The sequence below is a fragment of the Sapajus apella genome, unplaced genomic scaffold (assembly GCF_009761245.1).
Source record: "Sapajus apella isolate SASKATOON/1434 unplaced genomic scaffold, GSC_monkey_1.0 scaffold1, whole genome shotgun sequence".
In the NCBI taxonomy this organism is placed as follows: Eukaryota; Metazoa; Chordata; class Mammalia; order Primates; family Cebidae; genus Sapajus; species Sapajus apella.
Window position 1 is genome coordinate 43,533,790 of NW_022436941.1, and position 18,105 is coordinate 43,551,894.

Consider the following 18,105-nt stretch of genomic DNA (forward strand, 5'->3'; position numbering starts at 1 on the left):
TACTCTTCCTTGTTCTTTGGAACAAATGAGAGAGTATATGAGAATGGGTGTTATAAACACTATATAAATGTTAGTTTTTATTATGTAGCTATAGTGGGTTTATCAGGATTCCGATTACCCATTTATCTTTTTAACCTTTGTTATTGGCAGACTTTTTTCTTTTACAAGTAATTTTATTGCAGTGATTCATAATTATTTCATCACCTATTTATTGCTAACATTTCTTTTCTTAAATCCTTCCAGGCTACTAGATGAAAGCTTTAAGGGCGATAAAATAAAAACTCAGGAGTTTCCAGACATTCTAACATTCATTGGCAGGAACCCAGTAGGATACCCATTGGCCTGGCAATTTCTGAGGGAAAACTGGAACAAACTTGTACAAAAGTAAGTAGTGCCAAAAATTGTGCTGTGACTGGGTAAGTTCATAACCCTACTGTGTTTTAGCCTTGTTGCTTGTAAAAGAACAGTCTAAAGGTACTTTTTGATTGCAGATAGGCAAGTAGAAAGTACTTAAAATATTTGTAGAAAACATAAAACTGGAACTCAGTGCTAACTAGTGAATCTGGACAGGGATGTTTTCCATTCCATCTGGTATAGCCCCTTCCTGATGGACTTACCTGAAGCCTTCCTCCTCACAGTTCAGCCCTGGTCTTCCATGAGCATGTTTGCTTGTTTGCATCTGTCTTTGTCTAACTCTTATAGTACTTCCTGCCTCTGTCATTTTCTTTTGGATACTCACCTTTTATTAAACTGTTGGTATGTGTTATTCTTTACAGCTAGATCTTAACCCATTGGATAGATATCATATTTTATATTTTCACACCAATCAGCTTTTAGTTAAAACCTATTATATATAGGAGGCCTTTAAAATATATGTTAAATGAATAAATATTTCACAATCTGTTTTTGAATATCTACCTCTCTAGGTTTGAACTTGGCTCATCTTCCATAGCCCACATGGTAATAGGTACAACAAATCAATTCTCCACAAGAACACGGCTTGAAGAGGTATTTCTTTTTAAACATAAATGAAAATTAGCTAATTAATATGGGTAGACAAAATACTTTGAGGGTGTGGTGAGTTAGAAATGGATTTTCTCATTTAGAAGTTATTTTTGGATGCTATAGTGTTGACAGCAGCATAAATCAGTTGCAGGCAAACTAGTGAAAACTGCCTCTTCTCAGAAATGTTAAGAGGTCTTAGCTCTGCCATTAAAACCTTAGGACTTAAAAAAATTTACTGAGACAATTAGTTTTTCTTTAAGGATGTTAAAAGTGAACACTGGAGTTATAAATGATTGAAGTGGTCATCCAGCTATTGTTAAAGAGGCAGGACTGGAATCTAGGTTTTTAAATAAACCATCCAAGTTCATGGTTCCCTGTTACTTATTATATATGCCATCTACCTTCAGAAAGAATTTCAGGCAACTTTAAGATTCATGTATAAAAGAAAGATTCATGTTAAAATGTAAAAATTCATGTATAAAAGAAAGATTCATGTTAAAATGAAGGACAAAAAGATGCATAACAGACAGGTGATGACCATGTGAAGGACTTATCGCTGGGAAGAATTCTTGTAATTGTCTCCTAAATTTATCACAGAGATTCCTAGAAGTCAAGGAAAAAGGAATCAGTATGAGTTATTCTCATTGTCTGAAAAAGGGAACATGAATCATACATGTTTTCTACCAAAGCAGACTTCTCCTCAGTCCTAAACTCGAGGACTTTGATGTGTGGATCATTGAGTTCTGTGATGTCCCTTCTATAATGTTTTCCTACGGTAAAGTCATGGAACAGATTTTACATGGCTCTTAAATTATGGTACATTTAGATAAAAGCCAAGAAGCTAATATTACATTTTTTAGGAGTGGTTCCATTGTGTAGTCTGATTACACTATTTTCTAGCTTGAGATGGGAAGAGAGCTTTGGAAATGAAAAAGAGTAAAGGGTTGTTACAGTCTCTTAGCTTTTTCCAGTTTTCAGTGGCCTCGTCCAGGCTTGCAAAATTAACTTGCATATAATAATTCAAGCTTGGACTCCAGCAAGGTCTAGAGCAGAGATAGTCTGTGTGATGACTGAAGAGCTGTCCAAAGGTTTGATCAGAAAGGTAGTTATCCATAGACAAGATCTAGAGCAACAAAGTATTTCATTCATTCATTTGTATTCTCATTAATTCATTCAAGACATATATTCCCTGCATGGTTTTAGGTTATGGGGCCATAACAATGAACAGACAGAGAAAACCCTTGCTCTCATGGAGCTGAAATTTATGCTGTGGGAATCAGATAATTACAGACAAATCAACCAGTGTCAAGCAGTTACATGCTCTGAAGATGAATAAGGCAAGGAAGTGATTGGGGTAGAGGGTTGGTGCTATTTTATAGGATGATTAGGAGACATTTGAGAAGATACTGAAGGAAATGCCAACATCTAGAGGAGTATTGTGGGCAGAGGAAACATCAGGTGCAAAGACCCTGAAGCTGGGCATGAAAATTAAAGAGCCTGAGATGTCATAATGGAGAGCAAACTACTGACATATGAAATATAGGAGTCATCCTGAGTCCTCCCTTCCCCACACATCTAATTATGCAAGTCCTGCTGGTTCTCCCTCAGCACATGCACTGGATCTGTGAACTTCTCTTTGCCCAAGCCTTTCTCATCTCTTGCCTTGCCTATTGCAATAGTGTCCTAACTGGCCTCCTCCTTGCCACTTTGCCAATAGCAGAACATTTTCCACATTTAAGACTGCAAGTCAGCCCATGACCGACCCTGGCTTCTTGAAACCCTGCCTATTGTTCTTGCAGTAAATTCCAAATCCCTCCTTCCCATGTGTCCACGACCTTGATGGCCTGGCTTCTGAGGACCTCTCTGGTGCCAGTTCCCACAGGCTCTCCTGGTTCTCTCACAACACTACAGCCACTCAGCCTCCTCCTGCTCCTGGGCTACCACGTGTTTCTCCTGTCTTTAAGCCTCTGTGCTTTTTCTTCTCTCTGCCTAGCTTGCCCTTTCCCCAACTTTTTACTAGAAAGGAGAATTTTATCTCTGAGAGGTCTTGGCTCAAATCACCTTCCCCAAAACCATGCTGTTCAATGCAGGCCACATCTCCCCGGTTACGATCATACCCCTGGCAAATTTTCTTCATAGCAGGTTATTACAATAATTGTATTTACTGCTTGTATCCCCCAAAAGACTGTAAGCCCCATGAGGGGAGGGTGCTTGCCTGATTCACTGCTGCATCCTCAGCGTCTAGCACAGTAATTACAGCAGAGGGATGAGTAAATACCAGGGTAAATATTGGTGAACAAATGGATGAGGTTAAGTCCCTGATACATGCTGGGTTTGGGGTGTTGCACTTTACCTGCATTATATATCTATATTCTCACCACTGCTCTTCAGTGTGGATACTCTCCCCCATTTTACAAATGAGGAGACTGGATTCCATAGAACTTAAATCATTTGCTCAATCAAGTTAGTAGGATAAAACTGTTTTCCTATCCCTGCGTTGTGCTACTTATTGCATGGAAATTGTTCTTCAGGAGCCAAGTTTGAATCAAAGATTCAGCTGAGATGTTGCATTTCCAAGGCAGGTGAAGACAGAAAAGATGATTTTGGGTCAGGATAAGGGTAAGAGTAATGGCTAACAGCTAGCTTCACTCTTGTAGAAGGTCTGTTTTTAGTGGAGCTATAATGATGGGCTCCTTCAGGGTTAATGATTTGAGCAATTAGTAAAATTATTGATGTGCTTTGACTGTTGAATAGTGCTCAAAGTGATTTTTAATTAGCTGTGAATTAATCTTGAGTTCTGAGAGGATGAAACAGGTTGAGCTACAACTTAAGGTAGACAGTGGAGAAGTATTTTCTAGGTTGTTACAGCAGGAGCCCAGGCCTTCGACTCATTGAAGAGTTGTACCATATTGACATATAATTTTAAAACAACTCTGCATCATTTAAAATTGAAATCTCATCTTTCTAAAGCCCATTCCTACTTCCCTCCTTATTCCCAAACTAACCATATGGTATTATGACATGGATTTTTAAGGAATTGGCTGTCTCGAATCTATGCTGAATAAATAATACATCTTGGCCTACATTTGCTTCCTGAGTACCAAATCAAAAATTGACAGACTAATGCTGTGAAAATTTATGAGGAAAGGGTAAGAACCCTTTCAGGTGAAACAGAATTGCACAATGGTCAATCCTGTGGCAAAGCCAGCCTATCTGTCATGTGGGCTCAAGGGGTTAAGATACCCAGAGATGAAACAAGAACAAAGATATTTTTCAGGAGATAGGCAAGAGTTTCTTATCTCTTTAAGATCATGGGGAACTTTATATGGATTTTATCTTCAGAGAACAATACATGAATTGTGGATTAGGATTAAAAAAAAATTGGCAAGGTTTTGGTCTTACCGCCATAACTTGCTAAGAATCCCATTCCCTACAGTGTTTCTATAATAACATACAAGGCCAGGTCTATGGAGAGAGGTGGCACTTATGTGGTGGAAACTGTTTTGCTTCGCAAAGAAGAGATTGCACATTCTGCTTTTTAGATATCATGTTTTTTAAAAATGAAGTTTGCATCTGTGAGTAGACAACACAATACACATTAAATAGACACACTCAATTAGACCTTAATTATAAAATGGTAAACAGTGAAGTCTTTTAAAGTCTGACAACTGTGAATAAACAAAAGAACTGCAGAGAAAAAACACAAAACTTGACATCCTGAGGCATGAGCTCATTTCATATAGCTTATGTGTACATAATCCTATTCAGACACCTGGGACTGCCTTCTATATAGAATTTTGACAAATGCTGGAATTTTGGCTTCAGTTTTCTTTTAACTAAAGTTACATCTGGTTAGTGTAATAAAATTAATTTTTAAAACCCACTTTTTCCTCACAAGGTAAAAGGATTCTTCAGCTCTTTGAAAGAAAATGGTTCTCAGCTCCGTTGTGTCCAACAGACAATTGAAACCATTGAAGAAAATATCCGTTGGATGGATAATAATTTTGATAAAATCAGAGTATGGCTGCAGAGTGAAAAGCTGGAATTTCTGTAAGAATTCCTCCTTTGGCCAGGTGCGGTGGCTCATGCCTGTAATCTCAGCACTTTGGAAGGCCAAGGCGGGTAGATCACAAAATCAGGAGTTCAAGACCAACCTGGCCAAGATGGTTAAACCCCTTTCTCTACTAAAAATACAAAAATTAGCCAAGATGGTAAAATCCTGTCTCTACCAAAAATACAAAAATTAGCTGGGTGTGGTGGCAGGCGCCTGTAATCACAGCTACTGAGTAGGCTGAAGCAGAGAATTACTTAAACCCTGGAGGTGGAGGTTACAGTGAGCTGAGGTTGCCCCACTACACTCCAGCCTGGGCAACAGAGCAAGACTCCGTCTCAGAAAAAAACAAAACAAAACAACAATTCTCCCTTGCCAGATTCCTGCTATCTTTAATCACCAACATTTTGTTGAGTGTATTTTCAAACTAGAGATGGCTGTTTTGGCTCCAGCTGAAGATACTTTCCCCCCTCAACTGATTTTTTGACTATTCCTGTGAAAAGACTGGCTGTTAGTTTTTCATAAATGGGCGATTGCTACCATGTGTTTCATTCATCACAGGTGTTGCCCTGCAATGTAAACCCAAGTGGTGAGTTCCCTGCCACAGAGGAATAAAGTACCTTATTCTTCTCATTTATATTTTATGCTTAAGCCTCTCAGTGTCCAAAACCCTGTGCCCCATGCTTGCCATTCATAAACTTTCATCAGTCTCCTAGAAAGACTGAATAGTCGACTACTGAACAATGAACATCTGGATCTGAGACTAAGTCAGACAATGGCTGGGTTAAAGCTCTTCCCCCGGGAACCCTGCCAGACCTTCTCTTCCTTGCTCCATGCCCAGGAGGCCAAGTCATCAAGCTTTCTTGCCCTTTGGATGTTGGTCAATGGGGAGTCAGAGAGCTGGGGCTGGGGTCGGGGGAGGGAGTAGGTAGGGGTGCTCTTCCCTGATTCCCGAACAGATGCCTTGGGCTGGCCTCCCCTGAGGGTCTTAGCTCCTGAGAGGGGACCCTCATTTCCACACAGCCTTCCCCACCTCTGGATTTTGGTAACTGCTCCCTCCTCATCCCTTCAGGATTAGGGGCCTCAGTGGGTGCCTGGCTTTTACTAGTCCTGGCGGGACTTGCAGTTTCCACTTACTGTGCTGGCAAACTTAGTAAAAAGTATTTTTAAAGAACATTCCTCAGATAATTCTGAGTGTCATCTATTGCCTTGACTGATGTAGTATCTTTTCTGAAAAGGCAGAGCACATTCAAGCCTGTAGGAAAACCCTTTTAGGGAGATGATTTTTTTCTCTCTCTGCTTCTTATTTGGCCTAGTTCACAATTTCTAAGTAACTAGTTATTGGCATTTACTGACGGTAAATTATTGCAGAGTCACCAATAAATGATACTACATTGTGAAACAAAATATTTGTTCCTATTAGCCTGGGGACACTCTTTGGCTTTGAAGTCTTTTGTGAAGCCTTTACACACAGTTGCTTCAGCACACGCTGCTCGGGTTTTATGTAAGATAATAGAAAGCACAGTTTACTAACATGGTAAACCAACGGAGTTCAAGTCAGACAATGCCCTAAGAATTAGATTTTATTTCTTATTCTCGAAACTTGCTACACAGGGACTTATCTAACCTGCATTTTGCTTTGTTGTTGATTTGATTAAAGTCGCAGTGTGTTTTGCGCTGACTGGCAAAGAAGAGTTCAAACTGAACTTTTCGAAGGAAAGGCAGAAATTTCAAGATAAAGGAGTATGATTGATATGAAAAATGTCAAAATGTGTTCCTCTAATACACGATGGAACAGAGTGACTTCTGGACATCAATCTCCAATTTATTAAACCATTCACCACAACAAATAGGTATAAAAATGGATACTTATTTGTTGTGGTGAATAGTTTAATAAAAACAGAAATCACCGGTAATTTCCACCCCAAGCTATTTCCCTTAAAACAAAATACACAACCAAGATTTTAATGTAAACTATTTTGCTTTAATTGTATTTTATGTCTTGATTAATGAAACATGGAAATACTGATTTTCAGTTTTGGTCACCTGAGGAACTTATCTTCATTTGCTTTTGGAAAGGCTCATTTTCTAAACAGATACAATATTGCCACAACAATGTGCAGACACCTTTTTGGTAATAAAAATTGTTCTTTGCCTCTAAGTGGATATTTGCAATTATTTTCTCCTACCTGATTGTAAAAAGGGCTGCTTTAGATCCCGTAACTTACTCCAGTTAGTTAGTAACAAACACCCAAGTCTTGAAGATATTTCTAAGTAAAAAGAAGGCATATTCAGAGTACCTTAAATAAATGTTTACTTGTGTAGGCATCTTTAAACTTCTAGATTTTGGTATGCCATTTAAAAATACTTCTAGATACACATGGAAATTAGTCAGACTGCAGCTATACCTTGCAAACTCGTCTGTCAGTGTCAAAGGTTTCAAGGTCTTTTTTAACAACAACAAAAAGCAAACCCCTATACTGCCCAAATGGGAGGATTAGATGCAAAGTTAGAAATCCCTCAGGAAAAGTATTTTTTCTTTTCTTGTTGTTGCCTTAAAAATAGAATAGTGACTAATTCTGATGGGCAGAGACATAGCATTTTAAGCTGGTGGAGTGTGAAATCCCATAGGTATGTGCATGACTTTCAGAGAGTATTTGTGGGGGAGGTTAACAAGATGTGGTGCCCATTCCTAAATAAGCAATGTTATTGTTTTTGCTTGCTACCACAAGTCAGCTAAGCCATAACAAAAGCGTCAAACTGATGCTAAGGAAGGCCATGCCCTTTGGAAACAAGAAATTCCCAATCTGTTTTGTGTTATGTACCTGACATCTTTTCCTGCATTCACTACTAGGAAATAAAGATGAAATTAAATATCAAAATTCTAATCAATGATATCAGTGCAATGTTCAGGAGCTTTTCATTCAGAAACCATTCAAAGTTGTAGGACATCAAAGCCTACTTCTTAAATTGCTGTGGGAGAAAAGCAGATTTAAAATTTCATATATATAATTTTTTTAAAGCAGAAGTTTCTTTTTGTATAGGTAAACTTAAGTTCCATAAAGCCAGATGCGAGACAGTGCAAGGACTAATGTGGCAATAGCTCTAAGCACACAGTTGCTACGTGGGTTTTCTGTATAGATAATAGAAAACACAGTTTACTAACACCATAAACCACCAAGTTCAAGTCAGATGAATACCCTAAGAATTAGATTTTATTTCTTATGCTCAAAACTTGCTACATAGGGACTTATCTAACCTGTATTCTGCTCAGTGTGTTTTGTGCTGACTGTAAGGTGCAGAGTCCTCACACCTGGCAAAGAAGAGTTCAAACTGAAAAGGGGTTTGGTGCTCCCTGGATTGTCCAGGTTACCTATTATTAATTTATTATTAGCAGCCCAAGAGGAGATATGTGCCCAATATACAATATCTTATATTTTATAAACATAATCCCAAAGCAACATCAAATACAGCTCAAAAGCCCAAGAAGAAAGGGGGTAATAAGAAATCAGAACACTGAAGAATGTTTAAAGCATTGTTTTCCAAACACTAACAAAAAAATTTAAGTGCAAACTGAAAATACAAATGAGATTTACAGGCACTGTGTGTAGAATGTGCAAAAGTTTGCTTAGCTTTTCTTCTTCTTTTTCTTTTTCTTTTTTTTTTTTTGGTGTTGCTTTAAGAAACTTTATCAAATATATTTCTTACAAATATAAAGCTTTCTTTCTCTCCCAATTGAAGGCAATTAAAAAAATTCAAAGTTTATCAGTACTCAGTACAATAACACAGGTGAACCATTCAAATTCATTTTCTTTCTGGAAAAGATTAACAAACCAATATTTAGGATGTTCAAAGACTCAGCAAATTACCCAGAACAATTGTTTTCTGTTGCCAAAGCCTTTTGTTCTTCAAAAGTCACCATCCACCAGCTGAAGATTTTATATGCAGATACCTTGAAAATTTCAAATAAAAAATGAAGTGAATCATTTAATATGTAATTTTGTTGTTAGAAGCATAGTAAATATACCACTTAGCAACAGCATTGTATAATAGACAAGAAGGAATTTCCTGTAAGTAAACATGAAAGTGGATTATTAAGAAAATTTTTTTAATTTCAGGAAAACTGTCAGAGCAGTTCTAATTAATATAGCTCCTTCTTTATGTGAAAAATGGATCGTGGTGAGAGAGCTGAACCCAATTTAACCTACGTTTTGATTTCTTTTAGGCTTTGGTCAGTAAGTGCTTGTATGCTTTTAAGGCTTACAGTAAGTCCTCCCCTTTCTGAAGATTAAGATAAGGGCCCAGCTCTGAAGATCTCAAAAATTCCTTCATGTATTCAATTTCTTCAGTTACCATAAATTATAATCAAACACAGTACTTTACTTTCTAAAATAAAGACAAAAGTGGCCAATCTTTTCCTTTGTCCTTGTTCCCAAAACCCTGTAATTTTCACCAGACTCTAAAGAGCTTCTCCCCACGCCACCACGAATTGGTATTTTGGGGAATATCAATATCTTAAGGACATTTCTCTAAGTTGTAACATGCTAATTTTGCTTTGCCACAATAATCTGCAGTAACGAGCCTTTGGATTTCAAAGATTCAGCTAGCCTCAGATGGTCATTTTCTTTAAGTGCCTGGCCTAATATTTTTAAAAGCTTTTAATTATGAGGTTAAGGTTTTTAAACATTTCAGTAGCACTCTCATCCCATGTAGTGGTTTTGGAGAATGACTGATTACTCCGTAGATCTTGCAGCACGCATTTCATGCCAATAGTATAAGGAGAGCTTGAATTACTCAAGAGATGGACTTCATTTTTCTCATCCAGAACACAGAAATTGGTAGAAGGTACAGTTGTCTTCATTTACAATAAATACCCAACTTACCAGATAGTTTAAACTTTAACTTGTATTTTTTTCATCATCTTTTGGCTTGGAAGCTTCCTCTGTTGTCTAAAAGGGAAAGCAAAACCATCCGTGAGCTCTTTCCTTTCTGTATTAAGTATGAGGAGATGGCCTTTTCAGAATTAGGGGGCAAAATATAGCAGTCAGTGGGGAAAAATAAGATGGTCCTTTCAGTTTCTCTTCTTCATTTGGCTAAAACATTGTGAGTTCTTCCTCCTCAAGTTTATAAGCTAAAAATAACGTGAAGTGATGCTGATCCTAAATTTATGGCTCTCAGCTTTATTTTTTTTAAGGGTAGAGTAGGTTATAAAATATGCATAGGTATTCTTGATTGGCAATGTTTTATTCTATGGTGATCCTTCCTTTTCCTGTACATAGGGTCACAGCTGTCCAGCAAATCCACTCATCATATAGGGTTATTAAGCTTTCTATTATTTGTTAAAGGGCTGATCGAGTACTTTGTATAACTGAAATTAAACAATTGGCAAATAAGTATTTATTCTGAGATATAATGACATAACTGTTAATTATTAATGCTGTTTCTTATGTCCCTTAAGGAAATCTACTATAGGAAGATTTTAATATATTGTTTTAAAAGCTTGATGTAACTGGACTCACTCCTCATTATAGCCAGGGGATCGTAGTAGTAATCATTTGAATCATATGTTCTTGGAATTAGAAGGGACCTAGAAGTTGTCTAATCCAATTTTCATTTCTGATCACAGCTTGAGTAGTTTTAATAATAGGAAGTTTCCAACTTCCATGTTCTAAAATCTATATACACCACATACTCTGGCAATATTTTAATTAGGGCAGGAAACACAGGCAAATTCAGTTGTGTCAAGAACATTCATTTAGAATTTTAAAGCACCTGTTACTTTAAAAAATATATATCTTCAATTACTTTAACAAGGCATACTATGGGATAGAGAGTACTTTAAGAAATCTTTTATTCTAAATAGATTCCAGTAAGAAACTAAATGACTGAAGTGATAAACCTCACTCTGTGAAACTGCTAAACTAATTTGTAGTATATTTACTGCTCCATTTACCTTTGCTGAATCCTTTGCTTTACCTCCATTCTTAGATGCTTTGGAGCTGGAAGCAGTCTTCTTGCGCTTATCCTAAAGCAAAGGAAATGTAATGAGGCTATGGCTATCATCAATCCATATAGCAATTAGCTAGGCTGCAGTTAAATTAATCCAGACTATTCTGAGATCTCCAATTTAATTAAATAATGGAAGACTTTGCATGTTTTTGTCATGATTTTTTGAACAATGGTGAGTGTCAGAGAATTGTTTAAAGCAGGAGGGAAAAAGGATAGAAATAAGGAGAGAAATGTGGGCCACACTGATGCTCTGCCAATTCTCATGGTGCATGACTCACCCAGACCTTATTTTGCTAATCAAAGCAGAGTTTGTCAAGGAGATGATATATGCTGGCAAGGGTGCGGAGAAAAGGGAACCCTAGGACACTGTTGGTGGGGATGCAGATTGGTACAGCCATTATGGAAAACAGTATGGAGGCTCCTAAAGAAAGTAAATGTAGAACTACTATATGACCCAGCAATCCCTCTTTTGGGTGTATACCCAAAGGAGATGAAATGATCACCTTATAAAGATGTCTGCACTCCCAGATTCACTGCAACATTACTCACAATAGCTAAGATATGGAATAACCTAATTGTTGATGAATGGATAAAAAAGGTGTGTGTGTGTGTGTGTGTGTGTGTGTGTGTGTGTGTGTGTATATATATATATATATATATGAATATTATTCAGCCTTAAAAAATGATATCCTGCCATTTGCCACAATATGGATGGACTTAGAAGACCTTATACTAGATGATATGAGCCAGATACAGAAAGAAAAGTGATTGCACTTATATGTAGAATATATATAAAAGAAAAAGCTCAAAAACACAGAGAATAAAACATGGTTACCATGGTAGGGGGCAGGAAGTGGAAACAGAGATATAGGTTGAAGGATACTAAATAGCAGATATGCAGAATTAACAAGTGTAGGGAGTTAACAAACAACAAGAGGACTAAGGATAAAATTGTATTAGGGATTTTTGTTAAAATTTAGCTGCTTTTGTCACAAAAAGTAATTGTGTGAGGTTATAGATATGTAAATCTGCTTCCCTACAGTAACCATTTTACTATTTCTGTAAATATTGGTATTTCATCCTAAATACCATGTTTTAAATCTGAAATATACACAATAAAATTTAAAAAACAAAATGGAGTTTGTCTCTATCAGGATTGGCTTTTGTGTGCCAAAAGGGCAAAAACAAAACCCTGTTTTCAGTGTTATGGAGGAGAAATCTGGAGTAAGTTACATGAAAATAAAGTCCATTCACCAAAAAGGGCATTAATTACAAGATACAGATAGGATGCTAAGGTGGTCTAGAAATTAAACTACCAATATGGAAGGAATGACACATTTGATTTACAAGAGGGTATAGCTTGAGGGAAAATGCTCCACAGTTGTTTAATTACACAGACATTTCTCATTCACTTTTAATCATGTTGTAAGCACCTGCTAAGTGCCAGGTATTTTGCTGTATGAGAAGCACTGAGGTCAAAGACACATCACTACTGTATAAAATGCACAGCTCAGTGGTGTGATACACAAGCACAGACAGGTAACCAGAAAGCAAGGAGGGCATGGGAGAGAGGCCTCTAACTTTGGCCTGGGAAGGGAGAAGAAGTAAGACAAGAAAGTATTCCGTTAAGGAGCTGATGCTTGAGCTGTGCACTGAGGAATGAAGAGTCACCAGTTGTGCTGAGCCGACAGAAAAGGGGAGGAAGCTCCAGAGAGCAAAAGAGCATGAGAATGCCTGCTGTAGTGAGGGCCTGCTCTCACTTTAAATGAATACAGACATAGCAGTGTTGTTGCACAACCATATAGTGTGGAGATAAAAAATGGTGGCTATGGAAATTACAAAGTAACATTTAAGAAATAATGTTACGCAATGTTTTGCAAGTGGACTCTAAGTATAATTATATAAAACATACATATAGAAAAAAAGAAAATCCACAAAATAATAGTGTTTGGTGGGGGCAGTGGAATTATAGATATTTTTTCTTTTCATTTTAAGGTTTTCTATGGCATCGTTTGATTCATTCTACAGTTGAAAATTTATAAGGGCCATGTGCAGTGGCTCAAGCCTGTAATCCCAGCACTTTGGGAGGCAGAGGTTGGCAGATCACTTGAGCCCAGGAGCTTGAGACCAGCCTGGCAACATGGTGAAACCCCATCTCTACAAAAGATACAAAAATTAGCTGGGCATGGTGGTGCATGCCTGTAGTCCCAGCTACTCAGGAAGCTGAAGTGGGAGGATTACGTGAGCCTGGGAAGCAGAGACTGCAGTGAGCTGAGATCATAACCATTGCACTCTAGCCTGGGCTATAGAGTAAGACCCTGTTACAGGATAGACAGATATTTAGATCAATCAATAAATCAAAATTATATATATGTACACATACATTTCAAAGAAAGTCTACGTGAAAAAGCACAGTACCTTTGCTGTGTTCTGTGAGGTTTCTGTAGTGGAGGGACAGCTGTCCAGATCTCCTGAGAGAGCATCAATTGGGTCTTGGTCATCTGCAGGCTTCTGAGATATGAGTAGAAATAACCATCAGTGAAGAAGCAAAATGCAATATGGTGTATTTTCCCACATCACTTACAAATAAAAGATGTTTCTGTATGAAAAAAAAACTTGCTGACATTCTTTACTAACAATAATGTATTGTAAAGGAGACAGAAAAGTAAGAAAATCTTGACGGCTTTATTTTCCTCTACTCTTTAATGTACGTTGCTTAGTATTCTCTGAGCCTCAGTTTTCTATCTTAAAGGACTTTTGTGAAGACTAACTGAGAGGTAAACAGTAGACACACACATGTATATGCATGTTTTGACAAAGTACCAGGCGCAGAGTAGGCATTCAATATGCTTTAGTTTTTTAAAATGCTGAATAACCCTAACAGGATGTAATGGAAATATGTTCCTATGGTCTTTACCTTTGATTCCTCTGATTTCTTTGTAGGTGGCTTCAGTGGTTTGTCCTTAAAAATAAGGCAGACTATTGGTTAAGCATAAATCTTTGTAAAAATTTACTTAGGTTTAGGCAGTATTTAGAGAATCTATTATCCAGTGACTTGACTTGGATAAAATGGAGTATAGACTTGCAATAACTAATAAACCTGGGTCCCTACTATTTATTCACCAGCTTTGCTTAGTTTCTATTCTTTAAAATCATTTCTATAGACTTGGGAGAAACGTAGGAAAGAGTCTGGTACTGGAAGTGAAAGAAATGCTATTTGTGAACCTTCGGCCATTATGTATTATCAATTATAATTCTACTTAAAGTGTTATAAAAAGTTATCTGTGTTTTTATATCTTATTTACTATAGCTTATTACACTTAGAAAGTCATCAGGGATCTTTCCCATCGTCAAAGGCAAGGGCCTTGAATAATAAATTTCCCAAAGAATGCAAGCAGGGTGAGTTGGTACTATCAAAGTGGCAAGGACTCTAGCAGGATGTGGAATTTCTGTCTTGAGGAATACTGAATGCAAGCAAGGAGAATTGGTTCCTATAATAGGCTACCCTGAGGCTGACAGTGCTATTTAAATCAGGAGTCACCTTATGCATCAAAATGAATCAGTACAGAAAGAGAAGGGTATAATGTGCTCTTCCTTGTGTTTTATTTGATGAACAGGCATGGAAAGGGTAATTTTTCATCTAATTGACTAAAAAGTAGAAACCAAATAAGAAAGAGGCATGGAACAGTCCTGGTTGACCTACAAAAGACTAGCCTCTACCATGTGGAAGACAGAAGGCCAGGGACTTTTTGGTGGAGAAACAGGATCTGTGATTGGGAGTATTGCTTTGCCTGTATACACTTTCAATAGTGCTGGTGGTGATGTAGAAGATAGGGAGACCCCAGGTCTTGGAGTTGCCTTATTGATTTTACTATTGATTATCCCAACACCAGCTCCTCTTCTGCTCTCCTTAAACAGGGATTACTTCCTTTGAAATCCTATCACCTTAGTCATTTTTATAGCTTTTCTTGAAAAAGAGAATCACATTTCTTGGATCACTCTTAAGCATCAGTAAATGACTGAACAGGATTCAACCCTGTTTATACCACAGAGCCTAGCATATGCATGTACAATGATATTGGCTCAAATAAATATTTACCTGCTGGTCAGCTTCGGTGACACATGAAAAGCAGTCAGTTATGATAAGTTTTTATGCTATTGTAAAAGAGTGCAGCTACTATTTATTTCAAGGGAGGTTTGAATTTAAAGATCTTTGTAGCATAAATCCGATCTAGCAATTTGCCTCAGTATACCTGTCCATTATCATCCAGGAGATGCCTGTATTCAGGTGGGATAGTGTCGTCTCTTTCTCCAAGCTTGTCTCTATGTTCAGCTTTGGCTTTTTCCTATATAAACGGTCAGCAGATATAATTAATATCCATTTCCTCTTTCATTTAGAAAATACATTGTCAAATGTAGCATTCAGTATTTGTTATATTTTTATGAGGCAAAACATATGGTCTGTTTTTATTTTTTAAGCAACAGAACAACACAGATGACTTCAACAGACTGCTAGTTGGCTAAAATACATAAACCCATATGCTTCTATATGTCAATTCATATCTGTGAATTTTCTAGCTATATTTTAAATTGAAATACATGATTAAATAATTATCCTCAGAAACCATGTTAGAAGATTAGAACCCAAAGGTATAATATATCTTTTTCTTTTTTTCCTGTATGGTTTAACTTTTCTAAAAAAAAATCAGGCCACTGTACCTTGCCATTTAAAGAAGTCATATTTACAACTCTGCCTATTTATAAGCAACCCTGGGACAATAGCTAATTTGAATGGATGTGCTGACTGCCAGTGTTGCATGGGAGGAAGCCATGCATAAGCCACACCTACCTCCCAGAATCTCCTCCAGGAGGCTCCGCTGGTCTCTTTACCACAGATTCAGTGACCTTCCCCTCCAGTGGAGTTACAGATTGATTTTTCTCTATCATTATAATTTCATTTTTTAAATATAGGTTAAGTTCATATCAATATTCCTAAGACAATGATAGAGTCAAGACCCAAGGATTAAAATTTCAATTAGTGAATTTTTTTTTTTTTACCTTTACTTTATCTTCCATTGGTTTGTTCTCATCTGGGTCAGGCTGCCTTTGTCCTAGACTATCAGAGAGTTTATCCAAGGCATCATCGAGGTCTTTGTCACTCTGCTAAAAAGTAAATAATACTGAATTAGTCACTCGTTAGCCAAACTATATCAGAGGCAAATTAGCCCAGGAACTCCATCTTCTAACCTGTTCCTCAGAAGAAAAAGACATCTAGGGGTGGGGCAGGGGAGTAGACAGGGTCAGAGAAGAGAAGGCTGGGAATGGAAAGTCAGGAGAAGACCAGCAGCATCTGTCAACCTATTGGAGTTGGAGGTCCAACACTTTGCATCCACCCTGCCCATCTCTTGGCGAAGATCCCACCAGGTTAAGGAGGTCTTAGTGGCAGCATCAAGAGCCACACCCAGTGGGTGGCCTGGAGGTCACATAAAGGGTCCAAATGCAAATGAACTAATCATGTGTGCCTTTCATTTAGAAATTAAACGCCATTAGAAAACTGGACATGAAAACAACATCCACTGATGTTGTCAGATGGTTAAGGAGCAGGATTCTACAATAGAGGGTGAGCGTTTCTTTGGTTCTGTGGGTCCACTGTAAGACTCTTAAGATCTTGAGGGGTGCATTTCATAAAGTGCAGCATGACCCGCAGTTTGTGGGAAGCCATGGAGCTTGGCACGGCCATCCTAATACTTCCTAGAGCACAAAACCCCAGAGACAATCTCGGGTCAGGAGAGTGGAAGGGGCTTCTCTGCCACGCTTGTGATGAGTGGCCTGAAAGACTTCTGAGAATTTCTGAACTGGTGGGGAAATCTCTCTTTTCATCTTTAGGAAGCTCATGGAAGCTAAATTGCAGAAATGGGAGCTGGTATTCTAGAGGAAAAAAAATGTGGCCGCTGGAATAACAATGAACGTTGTAACTAAGGTAGCTTATTTCCTCTAACATTTATTTACTATATGATTCAGGCAGCTTATTTAACCCCTTTGAGCCTCAGTTTCCTTGGCTGTGAAATGTGAATAATAGTAGTACCTATACTCCTATGTTGCTGAGAAAAGCAAGTGATTGAAAAGGTGTTTAAAATAGTACTTGTATGTTAGGACCCAACAAATGGTAAATTATTATTATTATAGCAAAATCCTAAGAACTTTTTTCAAAACATTTTTCAACACATTGCATTCAAAATGTTGACTTCTACCTCTAAATGAAATCAATTAAAAATGTGTTTAACATCTACATTGTATAAGGCACCATGCTGAACTCTGTCCAATACTGTATAGAACTTTCCAGTTGATTTTCAAAGTGCTTTCGTATACATTATCCAGTTTTATTTGATGCCAACAATGGTTCTTAGTGAACTGAGAGGCAAAAAGCTCTTTGTTTGGAGGTAAAAAACTCAGGGAAGTTAAGTCAGTTGCTTGAAAACAAAATGTTAAAAAGTGAATAGAACTCAGGTCTTGGGACTGATAAAGCTTTTCCCTGTCATGCTTAGCTACATGCATGATCTTCTATTTCCTTTGAAGCAGTTTTTCCTGTTGGAGTGATTACACAGATTTTTGAAAATATGTTTTCAAATGCTTTCAGTGTATGTAACATTGCCAGTGACAATCTAATAATCTCAGCAAAGGAAACTCCCATGAATTATCATGGCTTATATGACTCTGATTTCCCAATATTTTTATCTAAATAAAGCTTTATACCTTGTTTTAGTGACATCTTCAAATAAAATCTTAACTAAAAACAAGACTCTGATGGGAAATGTGATGAGAGAAGTGTCATTTTAAAACCTACTTCTTAAAGGCAAAATAGTTTTTGATTGCAAATATTTACTATTTCATCAGGGAAGAATCTCTGGCCCAAATATTAAGAACTGAAGTATAAATGGCAGCCTAGACTTAAGGATTCTTCCTTTTTGTTGCATGGGGACTGCGTATGTTTACACACACACACACACACACACACACACACACACACACACACACACACA

General features: G+C 37.5%; 2 protein-coding genes and 1 long non-coding RNA gene across 26 annotated transcripts in view; 2 read left to right on the forward strand and 1 right to left on the reverse strand.

Annotated features, from left to right (window-relative positions):
• Window positions 1-5,173, forward strand: part of ERAP1 (endoplasmic reticulum aminopeptidase 1) — a 37,994-nt gene extending 32,821 nt beyond the window's left edge. The window contains exons 17-19 of the mRNA XM_032275714.1: window positions 244-384; window positions 927-1,008; window positions 4,904-5,173. Of these exons, the coding sequence (XP_032131605.1) occupies window positions 244-384; window positions 927-1,008; window positions 4,904-5,059 (379 nt within the window). The 3' untranslated portion in view covers window positions 5,060-5,173. The remainder of the gene's footprint in view (window positions 1-243; window positions 385-926; window positions 1,009-4,903) is intronic.
• Window positions 5,174-6,921: 1,748 nt separating this feature from the next.
• Window positions 6,922-18,105, reverse strand: part of CAST (calpastatin) — a 106,579-nt gene continuing 95,395 nt past the window's right edge. For 19 of the 24 annotated variants that reach the window (XM_032275844.1, XM_032275800.1, XM_032275773.1 and 16 more), the window contains 7 exons: window positions 16,124-16,228; window positions 15,319-15,411; window positions 13,983-14,027; window positions 13,484-13,576; window positions 11,010-11,081; window positions 9,940-10,005; window positions 6,922-9,008 (listed from right to left, as the gene is read on the reverse strand). In XM_032275844.1, coding sequence (XP_032131735.1) covers window positions 9,955-10,005; window positions 11,010-11,081; window positions 13,484-13,576; window positions 13,983-14,027; window positions 15,319-15,411; window positions 16,124-16,228 — 459 coding nt within the window. In that variant the 3' untranslated portion in view covers window positions 6,922-9,008; window positions 9,940-9,954. The remainder of the gene's footprint in view (window positions 9,009-9,939; window positions 10,006-11,009; window positions 11,082-13,483; window positions 13,577-13,982; window positions 14,028-15,318; window positions 15,412-16,123; window positions 16,229-18,105) is intronic. The other 5 variants (XM_032275854.1, XM_032275825.1, XM_032275785.1 and 2 more) reach the window with 1 other exon arrangement.
• Window positions 16,223-18,105, forward strand: part of LOC116550101 — a 3,018-nt gene continuing 1,135 nt past the window's right edge. Inside the window, exon 1 of the long non-coding RNA XR_004268221.1 lies at window positions 16,223-16,685. This is a non-coding gene — a long non-coding RNA (uncharacterized LOC116550101). The remainder of the gene's footprint in view (window positions 16,686-18,105) is intronic.